This window comes from Ailuropoda melanoleuca, chromosome 4, assembly GCF_002007445.2.
Source record: "Ailuropoda melanoleuca isolate Jingjing chromosome 4, ASM200744v2, whole genome shotgun sequence".
Taxonomy (NCBI): Eukaryota; Metazoa; Chordata; class Mammalia; order Carnivora; family Ursidae; genus Ailuropoda; species Ailuropoda melanoleuca.
Genome location: NC_048221.1, coordinates 125379607 through 125400735, shown reverse-complemented (window position 1 = coordinate 125400735; position 21129 = coordinate 125379607). Strand labels below are relative to the sequence as shown.

General features: G+C 36.8%; 1 protein-coding gene across 9 annotated transcripts in view; it reads left to right on the top strand.

Moving 5' to 3' along the window:
• Positions 1-21129, top strand: part of NCOA1 (nuclear receptor coactivator 1) — a 241787-nt gene that overhangs the window by 180595 nt on the left and 40063 nt on the right. For all 9 annotated transcript variants that reach the window (XM_034659813.1, XM_034659822.1, XM_034659818.1 and 6 more), the window contains 3 exons: positions 3551-3698; positions 5084-6404; positions 9316-9496. In XM_034659813.1, the coding sequence (XP_034515704.1) occupies positions 3551-3698; positions 5084-6404; positions 9316-9496 (1650 nt within the window). The remainder of the gene's footprint in view (positions 1-3550; positions 3699-5083; positions 6405-9315; positions 9497-21129) is intronic.

Here is a 21129-nt window from a genome sequence, read left to right as displayed (position 1 = left end):
CAGCTGCCATCACTGGAGAAAATGGTTTCCTTTGCTTTGTAACTCTGTTGAGGCCTATTCTGGAGGGGAAAACAAAACAAAACAGTTGTTATTTTAAAAGGTTCCTAGAAGAGTTTCTGGGGTGTCAGTAATACCACATTAATAGTATCCCTCCCCACTAAGTGTTCTAAAAATTTTAGAAATGGACACAGGAGTCAGGGATCACAATATTAGCTAGCTATACACCTGGCAAAACTAGATTGGAAAACAAGGCCAGGACCTGTGATCAGTGACATTCCGAATAGTTTTGTCCGGTTGTAAACCTTGAAACCCATTTATAGGGAAATTTGGTGTGCAGAGCAAATGTTTATCCAGCCAGCTCTATGAAGAACTGTGACTCCCTTACTTATGTCTTAGTTTGAAATATTAATGATTGTTATATAGGATTGAAGCTGTTGGTGTAAATGGTATCTAGGGATTGGTAAATGTGTGTTTGACTCAGGACATAGGCACTTTTTGTTTGTTTTTTCTTTGGTATTTATTCAGGAAATACTCATTCCGTACCTGCTATGTACTAGGCTCCATACTAGATATTATCTCACATTAGTGGCTCAGTTTTAGTGATGATGGGTGAACGTTAATTTGCATTATGAAGTCCTAAAGCTGTAAATGACAAAGTCATGTTCAAGCCTAAATCTGACTTCTAGGCTTTTGTTCTTTTCATTGATCCATGCTACCTTCCTGCTTACCTTTCCATATGAAAATTGAGCACCAGGAGAATTTTAGTTAACTGGATAGTCTTTTTTTTTTTTTTTAAGATTTTGTTTATTTATTAGAGAAAGAGTGCGTGGGCAAGTGCACTGGGCAGAGGGAGAGGGAGAAGCAGGTTCCCATCTGAGCAGGGAGTCCCATGTGGGGTTTGATGCCAGCATCCTGGGATCATGACCTGAGCTGAAGGCAGACACTTAAACAACTGAGCCACCCAGATGCCCCTAGTTAACTGGATAGTCTTAATTAAGTTCTAATAATTAAAGTTTTACTGTAGTTTATATTACCTTTTTTTCCTTTTCAAAGAATGTGTGAATTGTGATGTGCACTAAGTCTTTTTCCACACAGAATTATCCAAAATAAATAATCTAACTTCAAAATTTAAAGCGTAGTAATTTTCTTCTATAAAGTTAATAGGGGTTCCCCAGTTTTGGAATTTTTACTGGTTTAGATAGGTAGAGTCCCAAGTTAAGACAGCATAGTTACCAAAGGACTAGTGATGTTTCTGTAATCCACATTAAGTATCTTAAATGTTTCCAAGCTAGTTCTTTCTCACTTTATAGAGCTTATCAACAAATCAAGAAATTTCTCTCCATTAATTTTCATTACAAAAGTTAAGTCCACATTCCTAGGAAAGCAAGAACATAAATTGAAACATAAGCATTTGAGAACACAGCTAAGATCTAAAATCTGTCCTGTAAAGAAATGTTATGGTAGTTGATCACAAGTCAATATTAATCTGTTTACATGAGATTCAAGTTGAGGGCCAACCAGCAAGTACTTACTGGGTGATTTTACATGAAAAGCATCATGCAAGATTCAAGGGGAGTGGAAAACAAGAATGGGACACAGTACTAGCCCTTATGTTTATTTTAGCTGATGAAGAAAAATAAGTGTGTAAAGTTATCTACCTCTTATTTAAAACAACACAGAAGAAATGTTTAGGAAGCAATGAAAAATGAGGTTGGAAATGTAAGTTGAAGGCGGATTGTATATATGTATACTGTACTATCCAGGATGGGAGACACTAGCCACATGTCGCTATTGAGTAGTTGAAATGTGGTGTGGCTGAGGAACTGAATTTAAAATTTTATTTAATTTTAAATTTAAATAACCACATGTGGCTGGTGACAGTGCAGCTCAATAGTGAAGAGCCAGTGTTTTCCAGCAGAATGGGGAGACCCTAAAGAGCAATAAACAATGATGAAGAAAGAGACAAAATGGCATAAGCAAAATAACATGAATATATTGTATCTTGCCTGGCCCTTTATATAATGTAGCTTTATCATTACCTCAAATTAATAACATCTTGAAAGCTACTTTTTTGTTGTAGGTGTGTTTTCCAAAATATACTGTTAAAAAGATTTAACAGTTTGGAATCATTAAAATTTTTTAGGGTTTTGTTGTAGCAAACATTTATTTATATCCTTATACAAAATTATCCATTTCATTTAAGACTCTCTTTCATCAGTTATTATTTCATTAGGTACTAAATTTCTCTGTGTGTTATATTTGGTAAATGTACCAGTGATTTGGCTGAAATTGCCAGATAGGTGAGGAATGTGGTTGGTTGGACATCAGTCTTAATCCTTTCAATTAAGTTTATATTCTAATTTTGGTACTTTAGCTGATTTGTGTATGGTATAGATTTACAACAGATTATGCCCTTTTCAGTATATAAGGTATACGCAAGGCAATAAAAGAGAGTATGTCTTCTCTTTAAAGTAAAATGTAATTTAAAAAATATTTATTAATTGGTCATTTTAAGTCTTTATAACATGTCCTTAAAATGGAATAGAAGGGCTTTCTGAAATGTCTTTGAAAAATAGCACTAACATTTATTACAGGCTAAATTGTAATAGTCATTTGTGGTAGTAATTCTTGTGTTTCCATGAATACGATTTTTAACCTTGGTATAGTGAATCTACCTATTACATCTTTATTAAAATAGAATTCTGTTATATTGCTAAAACATCAATGACATTTTCTTACTTAGTAGTCTGGTATAGCCTTTACGTATTTAATAAATACTTACCAATATGGTTAGAATTTTGTCTGCTATTAATAAACCTTTAAGACAAAAGTAAATTATATTGCTTATATAGTGACTTAACTGCCTTAACCTAGTTTTTGTTTTTTTATATTAGTCATGGTTAGCTTTATCTTAATCTGCTTACTACACTAAATTCAAACATCAAAAATAATACATATATGTGAATACAGTTTGTCAGATGGGACCTCAGTGATTCACATTCCTGAGTGAAAAATTAAATTTGAATTTCAGTTAAGTGACTTTGCAAAGTAATAAAACCATAGAGGGTGAGTTTTATGATATATGAATTATATCTCAGTAAAGCTGTTGTTAAAAAATCAGCCAGCAAAAAGAAAAAAACAGACTTATTAGAGATAATTCCAAAAGGGAGAAGGGAGAAGATTACTTCCTGATATTTTTAATGGACACTTAATAAATTTGAAGAACTGTTCCATTTTATGGGAAAAGATTAAGATTGATTTTTTTCCTGGTTTGAAGTTTCTTCATAATTTTAACTTACATGAGGAGGCATTCATTCGAGTAGTACTGAATTAAAACTTGTCATCAAGTGGTCTATTTCAACCAGAATCATTTCCCCTCCCCCTCAGATATCTGCTTTATCTGAACTATTCTTCATTTTGAGTCTGAGCAGGCAGCTGTTGGGAGGGCATTTAAAATGAGGTTCAAGGTAGAAATAAAGCTTGGTAACTCTCCTCTGCCCAAAGTGCAAGTGTCAGAATTTTAACTAGGTTTTTCTTTTGTTTGAAACAGTGATGACTCGTGGCACTGCCTCCAGCCCATCCTATAGATTCATATTGAATGATGGGACAATGCTTAGCGCCCACACCAAGTGTAAACTTTGCTACCCTCAAAGTCCAGACATGCAACCTTTCATCATGGGAATTCATATCATCGACAGGTACTACTTATTTGGAGAGCTTCATATGAAATAAGTCAGTTCACATATCTCTTAGAGAAAATTTTTTATACTCTTGATGGCTAGAAAGCAAAAATTCTAAGTTAGGCATTAAGCTAGTGTGATGAGTATATAATCACTATATCCATACTGGGTTTTATAGTTTTTTTGCCTAACAATATAGCCTTATTGTTAAAAAAGAAAGAAAGAAGGAAAGAAAGAAAGAAAAGAAAAGGGAAAAAAGGAAAGAAAAAGAAAGAAAAAGAAACGCAGGAAAGGTTAAGCTGAAAATATGTGTTTCAGGGGTAAAAACCAAAAAGGTGGCTAAAAATAGCCAACTTTCCATATGTGAACTTTGGTCTTATAAAAGATTTCAGAGTTTGTTAATATTGTTACTTTTATTTTTAAAAGTGCTGTATTCTCATTTAGGGCAAACTCAATGGCTCCTAAGTTCAAGTTGACAGTTTCTCAAACCACAAGTCATTAAACTATCAACTTGAGATTTTTTGAGTGTCATTGCCTCTAATTTGTTCTCCTCTCTAAATACATTTTACATTGGTATATATGATAAATTCATGGAACCATTCTTTTATCCTATGAATTATTCAAAACCCTACATTTGCAACTATTTAAAATGTAGCATTAAACAAAAACAAAGACATTTCCCCTCACTTCATCTTTTCCTCATCCGATATATTTGCTTATTGGAACATGGTAATACCAGTCACAAATCTGTTGTCATAATTATGGATTTGAGTAAAGAGCTCGATGAAAATCTGAATTCAGTATTCTGTTTTTTTCTAATTTTAGTTTAATTTATGCTTGTGAGTGGAATTAGCACAGTTCTTTTTTTCATATTGTGATTTCTCTTTCAAAACATCTGCTATGTCTGCATATCACCCTTTTTAATTTTTACATCAGTGACACAGTATTTTCCTTACCCAGTCTTCCTCTTTGGAGTTGAAATACTTAAAAGCTGTAACAAGGGAGTCATGAATAAAAGACTTTGTAAACAGAGGTGTGGGAAGTTTCTCTTCAACCAAAAATATTATTGTAATGTTAAGTATTTGCATTAAATTTTGAAAAGTTTTAAAGTACATATATTGGATTTTTTTCAAGGCCAGGAAAGATTTCTTTCCCATATAACTGAAACCATTATCACATTTATGGGACCATGAGCACTGTTTCCTATTAAGTGGTGCTAATATTTCACAGTAGTGCTAACAGTCCACTGTTTTTCCTTAATTTAAAGTCATACAGAAGCTCTTTACTTGATGGCTTGCAATACTAATGAGGTTAATGGTCTTGGTTTATAATATGCATCATAAAAATATTTTAATGGAAACCAGTGAAGATGTTTGAATAATAATGTCTTTTTCCCCCCCTAGGGAACACAGTGGTCTTTCTCCTCAAGATGACACTAATTCTGGAATGTCAATTCCCCGAGTAAACCCCTCCGTCAATTCTAGTATCTCGCCAGCTCATGGTGTGGCCCGTTCATCCACATTGCCACCATCCAGCAACAACATGGTATCCCCCAGAGTAAACCGCCAACAGAGCTCAGACCTCCATAGCAGCAGTCATAGTAATTCTAGCAACAGCCAAGGGAGTTTTGGATGTTCACCTGGAAATCAGATTGTAGCCAGTGTTGCCTTAAACCAGGGACAGGCCAGTTCCCAGAGCACTAACCCCTCTTTAAACCTCAATAATTCTCCTATGGAAGGTACAGGAATATCTCTCGCACAGTTCATGTCTCCGAGGAGACAGGTTAGTTCTGGATTGGCACCAAGGCCCAGGATGCCAAACAATTCGTTCCCTCCTAATATTCCGACATTAAGCTCCCCCGTTGGCATGACAGGTACTGCCTGTAATAATAGTAACCGCTCTTATTCAAACATCCCAGTAACATCTTTACAGAGCATGAATGAAGGACCCAATAACTCCGTTGGCTTCTCCTCCAGTTCTCCCGTCCTCAGGCAGATGAGCTCACAGAATTCACCTAGCAGATTAAATATACAACCAGCAAAAGCTGAGTCCAAAGATAACAAAGAGATTGCATCCATTTTAAATGAAATGATTCAGTCTGACAACAGCTCTAGTGATGGCAAACCTCTGGATTCTGGGCTTCTGCACAACAATGACAGACTCTCAGATGGAGACAATAAATACTCTCAAACCAGTCACAAACTTGTGCAGCTTCTGACAACCACTGCAGAGCAGCAGTTACGGCACGCTGATATAGACACAAGTTGCAAAGAGGTACTGTCTTGCTCAGGCACTTCCAGCTCTGCCTCTGCTAACTCTTCAAGCGGTTCTTGCCCCTCCTCTCACAGCTCTCTGACAGAGCGGCACAAAATTCTGCACCGGCTCCTACAGGAGGGTAGCCCCTCGGATATCACCACTTTGTCTGTTGAGCCTGATAAAAAGGACAGTGCATCTACTTCTGTATCGGTGACTGGACAGGTACAGGGGAACTCAAGTGTAAAACTAGAACTGGAGGCTTCAAAGAAAAAAGAATCAAAAGACCATCAGCTCCTACGGTATCTTTTAGATAAAGATGAGAAAGATGTAAGATCAACTCCGAACCTGAGCCTGGATGATGTAAAGGTGAAAGTGGAAAAGAAAGAACAGATGGATCCTTGTAACACAAACCCAACTCCAGTGACCAAACCTGCTCCTGAAGAAATTAAACTGGAGTCCCAGAGCCAGGTAGGTAATCTCTCGCTTCATAGAATGAACATTCAGAGTTACTTTTTCCTTTTCATGTATTTCACTCCAACCATAAACCAGCTTTGGATTCAGGCTATGTTTTGTCTGACCAATGGGCATGGATTAAAAGGTTAGTATCAGTGGTTGAAACATTACGGGATGCCCTCAGAGAAAACAGTTGCAAAATCACAGGATGCTCACTTTGGAACTTTGGAGGGCTACAGTTTGTGGTGTTCTAAGCAAGTGGAGATTTGCTTCTTTATATAAAATCAGTTCACAGCTTTGGAGATTTTTAAACATACCTCTCCTGGCCCCCCTCCGCCAAACCCCACCTGTTGAATCCAACTCTGTGAAAATAGGACCCAGAAATCTGTATTTTTAAGAAGCTCCCCAGAGAACTCTGTTGCATAGCTAAATTTGGGAAGTTCTGATGTAAATGAAATGGGAGAGAAGTGTGAGGAGGTAGGCAAGACTGCCTAGTCTGGCTTTCTTTGCTATCTAGTTTCCCTTGAAGCATTTTCTAAGGCTGTTTTTCTTCTCATCTGATTCTGAGCGCCTTCAGTCCTTATCAGAATAGGGACTTTGAGTATTCTAGGACTTTGAGTACTCTGAAACAGAAGTAAACATAAATAAACCTTTGCATAAATTGTTACAGATTAGGAATCTCTATGTTTAGGCTGAGGTGGGGGGGGGTGGAGTGAAATTAACAAGCACTTCATTTATTGAATAATTGCTGTGGACCCTGTGAAGGAATTTAAGAAAAACAGAAAATATAGCCTCTCCCCCCCCCCAGGAGCTTACAAATTATTTAGAAAGAATATAGACAAGTATAAGATAGCTAGAAATGTATTTACAAAGCAGCTTATCAGTGAGACTTTCCATTGTGAAACAGGATTCACACTTAGTGTGCATAGGTCCTTCATTTCTTGAGCTACCTTTATGTTCTACCCTCGTCTCACAGACATCTCTCTCTTCCCTCAGGCATACTGCATTCTAGGCACATGGAAGTCCTTGCCATTCCTGGGATAAGCCATGTCTCTTCTAAGCATCTTCTGCCTTGCTCTCCTTTCTATGTCTGCTGAACTTCTCGTCATCCTTCACAAACCAGTTCAGACATCATCTCTGTAAAGCCTTCCCCACTAGCCCTCATTAGACATTTCTTTCCTTTCTGCATTCATAAAGCTTCATACTGTCTCTATTTACTATTTGTAATAACACTATTTTGGTTATTTCTATATGTGTGTGTGCTTTGAGGATAAGGCTATGTCTCACGTTTCTTGGTACAAGTAAACTAATACTGTGTTTTTAAGCTGAAAAGCCACTTTAAATATTAACTACTTTAAAACTCTCACTCTTTAAAATTAACTTAAAGTGACAGCTATATAAAATAATGCCATTGTGTGCAATCCTGGTACATCTGTTTTGGTTTACATGTGCATACATTTGTGCTAAGTTTATACCTACAAGTGGAATTGCAGGATCATAAGATATGTGTATGTTCATCTTTAATTGACAACACCAGTTTTCTAATGTGTACAAAGAATTCCCTCTAGTTGTTCCATGTTGTTGCTAATACTTGGTATTGTCAACCTTTCAAATTTTAGCCATTCTGGGGTCTGTGTAGTGGTACTTAGTAGTTTCAGTTTGCATTTCCCTAGTAAATGTCTATGGTCATTTGAATATCTTCTTTTGTGAACTGCCTATTCAAGTGTCTCGCCTATTTTCCCAATATGTTGTCTTTTTCTTATTGACTTGTAAGAATTCTTTACATATTTTGGATGAGTCCTTTATTGGCTATTTACTTGCAGACATCTTCTCTATGCTTTGCCTTGCCTTTTCTTTTTTTTAATGGTACTTTTGATGAAGTGAAGTTCTTCATTGTACTGTAGTCCAATTTGTCAGTTTTTTCCTTTATGACTTTTTTGCACATGTATAACAAAAGATCTGTTCAAAAATGTTCATAATAGCTTTATTTGTATTAGCCCCAAACTGGAAACACCCCCAAATCCATCACAGTAGAATGGATAAATATACTGTGGTATGTTCATACAGTGGGTTGCTATTCCACAGTGAAAACAAATTAACTACTGCTTGTGACAAGGTTCTGAACTTCAGAAATGTAATGTTAACTGAAAGGAGTCAGACATTTAAAAAATATATATATGTGTATGTATATATATAATATATATATATATATAATATATATCATTCTATTTAGACAGTCTAGAAACATAAATTTTAGTTGAATTAAATAGTGAAACCCAAACAGATAAGAGATTTTATGTTGATGAACTATCTCAAAGTAATCATAGTAGAATAATATTGTGAAATAAAGGCCAGTTTTCTCCTATGCATAACCTTAGACAGATGTAGGGATACTCTATCTAGTCTAGAAGATAGGTTTCTTATTTTATTAAATCCTCAAGTGGGACGTGACCTTCCTGGGATCTTTGAAGCTAGTATACTATTTATTAAAAAGTTTCCCAAACTTTTTTAAATTATAAAGTTACATCAGTGTAAGTTTATTTTTCATTCCATCATAAAGTAAGTCATTTCACAAGGTTTTTAGAAATATGACAAAAAATCATTCATGATCAGTGTAACACAATATTCTTGACACTTCTTTCCAGTCCAATCTTTTTCCAATGCTTAATTTTATGCCAAAATATAGTAGGCAAATATTATGTCTATATTATCTTATATCCTCCAGTATATTAATATCGTAAGCATCCAAACTGTCTTCCAGTAGCTCACATAATTTCAGTGAGGCCTCAATCTTTAATTATTTCTTCTTTCTTCATTTTCTCATAGTCACACTTAACTCATAGAGTATAAAGGAACAACTTCTTTTCTGCATTGATTCAGGTAAAGTATAGAATATATTTCCTCTAACTTTGGTTTCTGTTCTTAGTTTACAGCTGACCTTGACCAGTTTGATCAGTTACTACCCACGCTGGAGAAGGCAGCCCAGTTGCCAGGCTTATGCGAGCCAGAGAGGATGGATGGTGCGGTCACCAATGTAACCATCAAATCGGAGACCCTGCCAGCTTCACTTCAGTCCACCACTGCCAGACCCACTTCCAGGATGAATAGTATGTGTTGGGAGAAAAACCTCATTTTAAATGTCTAATGATAATGTGGATTAGTGCTTTGTTTCTTAACATTACTGCACAGACCATTAATTTGTTGAGAGTGAACTATTTTTGCATTGATGCCACTGTAAATAATGTACAGTTACTTTTATACATATGAACTTCACTCATCATATGAGTGATATGAGATGTTATAGGATAACATCTGTCTTTCTGTAATTAATGTTAAAGTGAATAGTTGATGTTAGGGAGAGCAATTTTGTGTTCTTACTCAAAACATTCCATAGCAGGACTTCAAAAATATAGTATTGGTCAGATTATATTACCCAAATTGTCTTCCTTGAATGCTAGTCCTATGAATTGGAAAAAAGGGATTTTGTGCTAAAATCCACTGGGTAAATGCTACATAGCACATATACCAGTCTCCTATTAAAATTCCACAGTGTATATTAAAAGTTTTAAGAAGTCCTGTGTTAAAGATACCAGTTTAGATTTCTGTAACCCAGCATTTACCATACTTTCTTGATTATGGAATTCTTTTCTCAAGTCATGTTATCCCGTGGAGCACCATTTAGGAGACACCTGTGTTGAAATGGGTCACTGCTGCCCTAGCCTAAAGAGACACTTCGATAGTATAATACTTCATGAAGACTGGGCTGTCAAGTTTTTTTCATCTGTCAAATTTTGAAGTTGAAAATAACAGTGGTGGTAATTCCATTGTGTAACCTTGAAACCAAGGGAAACTAAGCAGCTCACTTTCAAAATTTGCCCGTGTTTCCAATCTTAGTCTTGTCCCTCTTTCTGACAGGATCAGATGTGGGACTCATTTATTTCAGTCTTACTGCAGCTTTTAGCTGTCATGACACAATTCCTGCAAGTTTGCCAAGATTTCCAGGAAGCTGGGAAAAAAGGTCTTGAGTCATTTCTGACATTTTTGGAAGCAGTCTTTCAGCTGACCAGAGCACTAGGTATGAGCAAGAGCCCAGGTTCAAGTCTCACATTCAAGTCTCACATTTATTAACAGTGTTACTTTGGGCACATGAATTTCCTGAGCTTTATTCTCTTTATCTGCAAAAGGAGAATTAGATGAAATGACTCCAAAATTCTCTTCTAATTGGAACTGAGAGGTTCCAGACTTTGGGATAGCAGACACAGTTGGGGAAACAAGAAGGTGCAAGGCTAAAAGGCAATAAAATGAAGTCAGAATATTGAGTGGTTTGATCCTGGATCCCCATGCAATATGGGAGCCTGGGGGATTTATCTCAGGGGAACCGAATGGCCAGAAAGAAGATGTCTGAATATGAGTGTGTAACAGGAGCTCCCTAAAGTGCTAAGGTCACCCTGCCTCTAATCATCCAACAGAAGGCTCCCAGAAGACACAAGCCTCACACTCAGCTCTCACAGTCAGTGTTTTAGAACACTGAACAGACACAGCCAGAGATCACCAGGACTTTGAGCAAAGTCTGTAACTTAAAAGAGAGTAAAAGAAACAAAAAGAGGATGGAATAAAGCTATATAACGAGTGCGTGGACTAAAAAGAAAAACAAAACCTGAAATTTTTGAAAAGATATTTTATCCATATGGGAAGAAAAAGGACAAAGAATAAGAAAAAAATCTTTGGAAATTATATATCCAACATTTTAAAATTTCAAGAGAAATGGTAGAAGACAAAACTGAGAAAAACTTTCAGAAAGAACAAAAAGAACAAAAAAAAAAAAAGTAGAAAGTTGGGAAGAAAAACGTTAAGATTGACCTAGGAGGGCCAATAATGATTGATTAGAATCAATCAAACAATGAGAAGGGGAAAAAGGGAAGAGAAGATATTTTCAAACAAAAAAACAAGAATGTTCTAGAACCAAAGGACATAATTCTTCAGATCTCAGTGGCTCAACAAGTATCCAACACGTACATACAAAAAAGACCTATACCAAAACTTATCATCATGTAATTCTGGAATACTCCAGAGAGAAAGATTCTAAAAGCTTTCAGAGAAAAGATATGAATTGCATGCAATGAGTCATAATTACCCAAACTTGGAAGCTATCAAGCCATGAAAAGACTTGGAGAAACTTTAAGTGCATATTGCTGAGTGAAAGAAGCCAATCTGAAAAGCCTGCATACTGTATGATTCCAACAATGAAGCATTCTGGAAAAGGCAAAACTATGGGGACAATAAAGAGATCAGTGATTGACAGGGATTCATTGTTAGTGGTTGCCAGAGGGAGGGATAAATGGGTGGAGTATGGGGCATTTTTAGAGCAGTGAAATTGTTCTGTATGATACTGTAATGGTGGGTACATGTTGTTATACATTTGTCAAAATCTATAGAACATACAACACAAAGAGTGAACCCTGTAGACTATACATTTTAGTTAATGAATATGTATCAATATTAACTCATCAGTTCTAACAAATGTAGTACGTTAATGCAAAATGTTAATATTAGGGGGCGCCTGGGTGGCACAGCGGCTAAGCGTCTGCCTTCGGCTCAGGGCGTGATCCTGGCGTTATGGGATCGAGCCCCACGTCAGGCTCTTCTGCTATGAGCCTGCTTCTTCCTCTCTCTCTCCCCTTGCTTGTGTTCCCTCTGTCGCTGGCCGTCTCTATCTCTGTATAATAAATAATAAAAATCTTTAAAAAAAATGTTAATATTAGAAGAAACAGCCCAATCTGAAAAAATAGGCAAAGGATTTGAAAAGACGCTTCATAAATGAAGACTGAAAATAGCCAATAAGCACATGAGAACATGGTCAATATCTTTAATCATCAAGGAAATGGGTATTAAAACTATAATGTAGTTCTACTACACATCCATTGAAATACCCCAGATTTTGAAAACTGACAGTACCAAATGGTGATGTCAAAGATGTGGAGTACCTTGAACTTTGGCATTGCTTTTGCATATATAAAACGGTAAAATTGTTCAGCAGTTTCTCATCAAGTCAAGCATACATTACCATGTGACCCAGCAATCCAACTCATAGGTATTTAACAAAGAGAAATGAAAGCATGTGCTCATCAAAAAGACTTGACCACAGATGTTCCTACAGCTTTATTCATGATCGCCTCAAACTGGAAATAGTCTAAATGTCCATCAACAAAGAAATGGTACATTTATAAAATGAAATACTGCTCAGCAGTGAAAAGGGAGAAACTAGTGGTACATGGCATGAATTTTTCTCAAAAACATGCTGAGTGAGAAGAGTCTAGATCTTTCGTTATCAGTGTGGGGTTGAGGTAGAGAAAATCGACAGCCTGAAGGAACTTTTAGACATGACAAAAATATTCTATTTACTTTATTGAGATGGAAGGTTATGGGTTTATATCTGTGTCAAAATTTATTAAACTGTACATTTAAAATGGGTGCATGTTATTATATATAAATTAGACCTCAATCAAATGTACTTCAGAAATATCTGAGGTTAGAGTAATTTCTAACCTATAATTAGCCATCCAAATTTCCAGTAGTTGTAAAGTGGAAAAAAGACATTTTCAGATCTAAAACGGCTCAGATATTTGCATGGTATAGTCACTTTTCTAGTGAAGGTCCTTAGAGATGTACTCAACAAAACAGGGAGGAAACCAAAAGAGAGAAAGATACAAGGTCCAGGGGAAACAGAGGATCTGAAAGGAAATCCAGGAATGATAGCTGATCAATTAGATTAGGGAACAACCAATACAGACTGGAATCTGAATCTTCTGGAAAGGAGGCTTCTAGGGGAGAAATGAGATTGATCTCTTTGAGTTTATAGAGAAGGTTACTGATAGATTTACGTCAACAATGTTGAAGCATCTGAAAGTTTCCCCTAGAAAAGCAAGGCAAATGAAAAAACCAGACAGTCGTTAACTCCGGGAAAAAAAAAAGCATGGTACAAGAAAGGAGATTTGAACATAGTGCACAATGTAATTTTGTAATGAGTAATATTTGCATAATCATAAGAATCTAAGTATTAACTTTTTATTTTATAAAAAAACTATGATCTGTTAGGGAAAAGAGGTAGTAGGAAAGGTAGGTGTGGGAAAATTAAGACCTTATCTATCACAATGGAAGGTCAGTAATCTCAAATTGAGACATCAAGGAATAGCAGCATATGCATTTTTAGACATAAATAGGCATATGCCAAAGAAGACAGCTACACAAGTTGAGAATGGCTGCCTCCATTAAAAGGGAAATAACCAAAGGATTAAAAGGGGTAAAGCTTAAAGTTGCTTTTATTTGTAATGGACCTTTTGGTCTTGACTCTAAAAATTATGTGCATGTATTAATTTGATTAAAAAGTTAATAAAAAAAGAAAGGATTTTCTAGCTCTGCAAGCCTGTGAAAACGGAGTATTTTTCCTTCATAGTCTGTCCTGAGGCAAATAGCTCTTGCTTCTCTCTTGAGATTTCCTCCCCTGAATATAGCTTCATGTATAAAAGTATATAAATAGGCCAGAAACTGTTAAACCTTGTGCGATAGTGTTGGAAAAGGCCAAAAGCATAGAAGGGGAAGATCCTGAGGTAAAGGAGGGTGAGGAGGATAGATGCAGACAGCCAGTCTACAATGTGGAATTCCATATAGACGGGAAAGAAAATAAGATTTCAGGGGGCATAAGGCTAAGGAAACAAGTTGGGCAGAATAAAGGAAAAGAGTAAAGGATTGGTGAAGGAAAAAGAAGTTGGGACAAAAATATGATAACGTATCCAGTAAAGAAGAGAATAACCTCTAATTCTCTGCCTCCTCTAGTCTCTATGCTCGCCACCGCTACCTTTTTACTAGAACCAGAGTCCATCACTGAGTGGCTGATTTCATGTCTTAACCTTGTGCCCACCTGGGAAAATCAAACATCTTTCCTTAGTCTTGAGTCTTAAGCTGAACTGTGTCAAGTACAAATGCCTAGAGTAGGACAGAATTTAGTCACTGTCGTATTTCACCACCTGAGGTACACCAGTCAGAACTTCTGGGTCTCTCTGCCATGGCACTCATCTTTTCTCTTACCTTTTCTTTTCCTTGCCCTTTTGCACTGTATTTTGAGAAAATCTCTGGGCCACATTTTCCAGATCAAAACTGAATCTTCAATCATATCCATTCTGCCTTCCAGTTCCATCTATTGAGTTCCTTTAATTGCAGCTATTGTGTGTTTATTTTATTTTTTATTTTTTTAATAATTTTTTATTGTTATGTTAGTCACCATACAGTATATCCTTAGTTTTTGTTGTAATGTTCCATGATTCATTATTTGTGTATAACACCCAGTGCACCATGCAACATGTGCCCTCCTTAATACCCATCACCGGCCTAGCCCAATCCCCCACCCTCCTCCCCTCTGAAGACCTCGGTTTGTTTCCCAGAGTCCACAGTCTCTCATGGTTCATTCCCCCTTCTGTTTACCCCCCTTCAATCTTCCCCCTTCTCCCCTCCAAGCTTCCCATTTCTTATGTTCCGTAAATGAGTGAAACCATATGATAATTGTCTTTCAATGCTTGACTTATTTCACTTAGCATAATCTCCTCCAGGCCCATCCTGGAGGAGATTATGCTATCGTGTGTTTAATTTCTAGAAATTATTTTTCTTCTCACAGGAATCCATTACTTTCTGTGGGTATGAGAAACCTTGTGATCTGTGTATAAAAGTATAATACATTTATTATACTTGCTCTAGGCCTTGTCCACTTTCTGTAAGAATCTATTTCTCCGAAGTTATTTTCTTTGTTAAATTTGCTCTTTCTCTTTCCTGCCATTGACTTTTCTTGCATGTCTGGTGCATTTACACTGTCTGTCCATGTACACTGACCAAGGCTGAGAATGGACAATCTTGGTAGCTAGAGTGTGTCTTTAGCGAAAGTGAGAAACCCTGTTGCTCTGGCAGCGAATGGAGGTTCTGATTATAGAAGCCCTGTTTCTATGTTGCTGTTGTGAGAGAGTGGGGCTTGGTGATGGGGAAATCCTCGTGGCAGCCCAAGCACCCACTCTGGGAGATTCCCTGGGCAGAACTCCCACTTCAAGTCATGCTCTTACCCCTTTAATCCCAGGGGCAGACGCCAGAGTCTTCCGCACATGGGGCGGAGCTTGCTGCAGCTGTTCAGTGGCCCGGTTGCCTGTGGCCTGTTTCTGTACTTGCTCCAGTGACCTCTGAGCTTGGAGTTGTTCTGGGCTTCTTCTGGGAAAACTCCCCTTCTTGGAGAATCTTCTCTTTGTCTTGCTGTTTTTTAGTTTCGTTGAAGTTTTACCATTGGTTTGTTCCCTCTGTTTTGTCTTTCAGAAACTCGTCATCGTTTGAGTCAGCTGCCATACTACTTCTTTTGCCTTTCCTTCAGCTGGAGATTTATTTTTTCCCTTTTTATTTCTTTTGTTATTTCAGAGATAATTTTGGAGGGAAAATAACATAGAAGGGATAAATCTGCCACATTGAACCGGAAAATTTCCTTAGGTCTATTTACATATGAGAAAATGAAGGACCAGAAAATGAAAAGGAAAAAAAAATACAAAAACTTGCCTGAAGTTTTCCACTTAGTACATGCAGAATCAGGATTTAAATCTCAGTCTGCCTGGCTTCAAAACATCCTGTTGATATGCACACCACACACCCAGGCAGTGTGACCAAGTGATTTAAATAATTTTGTTAGAAATGTGCTACCAGAGCACATCAAGAGACAATTTAGGAGGGTATTATTGATCAAACTATGTAGTGTGCCTCTTTGGCAGTACCCTCAAAACCTCTGCTATGTCCTTTTTTTTTTTAAGATTTTTTATTTATTTATTTGACAGAGACAGCCAGCGAGAGAGGGAACACAAGCAGGGGGAGTGGGAGAGGAAGAAGCAGGCACCCAGTGGAGCAGGGAGCCCAGTGTGGGACTCGATCCCAGGACCCTAGGATCCTGACCTGAGCTGAAGGCAGACGGTTGATGACTGAGCCACCCAGGCACCCCAAGATTGTACCTCTTAATTCCCCTCGCCTATTTGGTCCATCCCCCACTCCCCTCTCTGCTTGCAGCCATCAGTTTGTCATCTATCTCTATGGTTGTTGTTGTTGTTGTTGTTTTAAGATTTTATTTATTTATTTGACAGAACCAGCCAGTAAGAGAGGGAACACAAGCGGGGGAGTGGGAGAGGAAGAAGCAGGCTCCCAGTGGAGCTCAGGGAGCCCGACGCAGGACTTGATCCCAGGACCCTGGGATCACGCCCTGAGCCGAAGGCAGACACTTAATGACTGAGCCACCCAGGCGCCCCTCTGCTATGTCCTTTTGACTGTCTTCAAATCCCTGTCCTCTGAGGGTGGATTTGACTTCTGATATTTTTCTAGAGTTATTTGGGGCCAAATTTGTTGATCCAAAAAGAATAATACTTTTTTTTAAACCCAAACCAAAATTAGATCTAACTATAAGGAGATATATTTTCTTGAGGGACTTGTATACTAGTTTAGATAGATCTAGAAGAATTCCAAAAATATTTGAACTTTGAGAATTTCATTGGAAAAAGCGAGTGATCTTGTGGATGATTTTATGTTTGGTGAACATACACATTCTGAGATGATTAATTTTTAAATCTCATTAATTTCTAGTACATTAAAATAATGGTATAACTCTAAAAAATAATGAGGTTCACATAAAGCATTTTCAGTACTTAAAAAAATCTATTTTAATTTCTCCCTTTTTAGTGTGTTATGTCTCTTGGTAGGTATCTTTTGCTATTATAGAACTATAATGAATAATCTTATGTAGAGATCATTTATCACATGTGAGAGTATATCTGACATAGAATTTCTAAATAGAATTGCTTGGTCAAAGGATAGATAGATTTTGCCAAATGGTCCTTCTTAGATATTTTGTCAGTTTACACTCTAACAGATAATGTTCTTTCTACACATCCTTTCTAAGACATTGAATGATATGCTTTCGCATCTTTGCCAAAATGATGGTTTGGTTTTTTTAAGTATCCCAGTATAGTTTTAATCTGGGGGGTGTTTTTTTTGTAAACTAGTTGGATCATTTTTCAGGGATTGCCATGTGACCTGTTCATTTTGTCTATCCATTTACCTATTGGGTTTTTCCATTTTCATCTTATGATTTATAGGATATATTTTTTTTACATTCAATAAATTAATCCTTTGTCTACATCATATTTAGAAAAATAAAACATTGTAACTGCTGTGCATTGTTACAGTAGCCAAATGTAACACAAAACTGAACCAGAAACCTCTTTACCAACGCCTGAAGAAAGTAGCTGAACATCAGAATCACTAGATAGTGAACTGTTAGAGGAGTAGAATGTGCAAAAGCCACTCTAATGGTTAGAGAATGCTTTCTACTTGTGTGTAGAAATTGTTAAGTTTTTTATTACTGTAACTTTTTTGTGGCTAATGGAGATAATAATTTTCCTTTTAACCAGATTTTTTAAAGATTTATCTATTTATTTTAGAGAGACAGCAAGCACAGGGGAGGGGCAGATGAGAGGGAGAGAGAAACTCAAGCAGACTCTGTGCTGAATGCAGAGCCCAGCAGGGGGCTCGATCCCCCAACCCTGAGATCATGACCTGAGCCGAAATTAAGAATCAGATGTTCATCCAACTGAGCCACCCAGGTGCCCCTAAGCAGATTTTAAATGGAGAAAATATGATGTTGAGCTCTTTGCAAAGATGATAAGAAAGGTTAATAGCTCAGTTAGGGATCCCTAAGGGCTTGTTTTCTACCCACTTCAGCTGCCCCTCTCCAACACAGGGACTGGGGGTACATCAGTGCTTCCCTTTACAAGTTATTGTGCCTGTCTTGGGTTACATATATACATACTTATGTTTGAGAAAGGGCACAAACATGACCAAAAATAGTAGGTTTATTCCCCAGACTAAGAGAAGATAACATGTATTTCTTAAAACATTCCAGGAAATCCTTGATTTTTTTGTAGAAATAAATTTCTAAAGGAAATCCTAAAAGGTTGTTGGTGACTTTTAGAATAGAAACTAACTTCAAGTATAAAGCCTATGCAAACAAAAGTTTTACTTGAATCAAAGTTTGATTTGTTTGGGGTTTTTTTTTTTCCTAGTCCTCAAACTTCACACATAAATCTTATTTCATTTTAAGAAATTTTATCCAACTTATTTTCTTAAGATTTTCACCATCAAGACTAGTAAAACAAGGTACTGTTGTGTCCTGTTACTGAGTCAAATAAACTATCTTATATTCCAGTATTGATGGTAGACACCCTTGTAAATTTTCTTTGACTCTTAAATAGAATTAATTTTGTCTAGGTTAGATTTCTGAAATAGAATAAGATTGAGGAATTAATGTATGGAGTAGAGCAATGGGACAGTTTTAAATGATCTTTGACCAGCTTTCTGATTTAAATAAAGGTAGAAATTAAGTGATTACTTTCCCATCATTATTTGTGATTGGTGTTGTTTGGTGGGTTTTGTTTGCTCTGTTTTTCAGAATTCTACAGAGTTGGATTTTTCTATCATTTGTCACGACAGAGAATACAAGTTTAATTGAAAGCTATAATTATTTGCATTTAGAAATGAATGTGTTTACTTGGACTCCTATACTTCATTCATATTAAATGTTGAGTTTATTTCACATAAAAGTGAACCTAACATGTTTTCTATAGTTCTAATGATCATTATCTAGCATTAAACACATTTTTTCAGGCATTCTTAAATCTACTTATTCTCCATTCATTAGAATGAGAAATTCTGCTTAATTATGTTTTCTATTAAAACTCCAAGGTGGGGTGCCTGGGTGGCTCAGTCAGTTAAATGTCTGACTCTTGGTTTCAGCTCAGGTCATGATCTCAGTGTCATGAGATCAAGCCCCATGTCAGGCTCTGTGGTGGGTATGGAACCTGCTTAAGATTCTCTCTCTCCCGGGGCGCCTGGGTAGCACAGTCGTTAAGTGGCTGCCTTCAGCTCAGGGCGTGATCCCGGCGTTCCGGGATCAAGTCCCACATGGGGCTCCTCCGCTGGGAGCCTGCTTCTTCCTCTCCCACTCCCCTGCTGTGTTCCCTCTCTCACTGGCTGTCTCTCTGTCACATAAATAAATAAAATCTTTAAAAAAAAAAATTCTCTCTCTCCCTTTCCTCTGCCCCCTATGCTCACTTGCATTCTCTCTCTNAAAAAAAAAAAAAAAAAAAAAAAAAAAGAATAAATAAAATAATACTCCAAGGCATTTTTAGTTGTTTTTTAAAAAATCACATTAGTTTGCTAGGACTGCCATAATAAAATACCACAGACTGGGTGGCTTAAACAACAGAAATTAATTTTCTCATAGTTCTGAAAGCTAGAAGTCCAAGGTGAAGGGGGTTGGCAGGTTTGGTTTCTTCTGAGGCTTCTCACGGGCTTGTGGATGGCCGCCTCCTTGCTGTGGCGTCATGGTCATCCCTCTGTCTGTGTTGTCTGTGTCCTAATCCCCTGTTCTTTTAAGAACGCCAGTCCTGTTGAGTTAGAGCTCACCCTTAATGGCCCTATTTTAACTTAATCACATCTCTGAAGACCCCATCTCCAAATACAGTTGTCACATTCTGATTACTAGGAGTTAGAGCTTCAACGTATAAATTTTGGGGGGATACAGTTCAGCCCGTAACAATAATTAATTAATTAATTCAGAATTTACAGATAACTATTGGAAGCATTAAAAAAAAAAGTCAAAAAAAGAAAAGTCATCCTTAATCTCAGAACCTAAAATCGACCAAAGATATATACACCCTTTTGGAATTTTTTCCTATTCATATACATGAAATAATTTATAAAACTAGAATCATTCGGAACATAACGTCTTGGCTTATGGGTTTTTTTTATTTTTCATTTAATGGCACACAGTAAATATCTATACCATGGTTCCTTAATCAGTCCCTAAATTTCTGGAATTTAGTTTATTTACAATTTTTCCTAGTCTAAAGAGTACAGAAATAATGCATGTTTTCCCAAAAATGCCTAAACAAAAACCTCCTAAAATGCATATACAATTTTCTTCCATTATAAAATAAAACTAAACCTCTCTCTTCTGTTGTCATCATCATAAGCATCGGTTGTTACAATGTTATTATATAGCCCTGTTCTCAGTTAACAGCTGCAGAGCTTCGTCCATTTTCAGAATGATGCCAGACTGCCATGCCATTTAGTTTCTGTTCCTGCCTGTTACGGAACCTATTTTATCTTGTGTTTGCCACTCTCGTGTCATGGTAGCACTGTCCCTACCTATAGCGGATTCTGATGTCCTACAGACTGAAAAAGCAGTTAACCAAAATTGTTATAATTTTCTTTAAAAGAAATCATTTCTGGGGGCGCCTGGCTGGCTCAGTCAATGGAACATGCAACTCTTGATCTCGGAGTTGTGAGTTGGAGCCCCACATTGGGTATAGAGATTACTTAAAAATAAGATCTAAAACATCAAAATAAGAAAGAAAGAAAAGAAATAATTTCTGACAAAGTTCTGAGTGATTCTCCTTATGGTAACATAACTTATGTGCGAACTTTTTTTTACATCAGATTGTCTTTGGTTCAGAGAACTTTTTCTTAGTTTCTCACTGGTAATTATGTGGCCACATTCTAGATGGTTTAAGTTTCTGAATAAGGGACCTTTATATCCTTGAAATAATATTTTATGGGGAAATATCATTCTTCTATACAACATATTGCTTCTGAAAAATACTGTCATTTTGTCTTC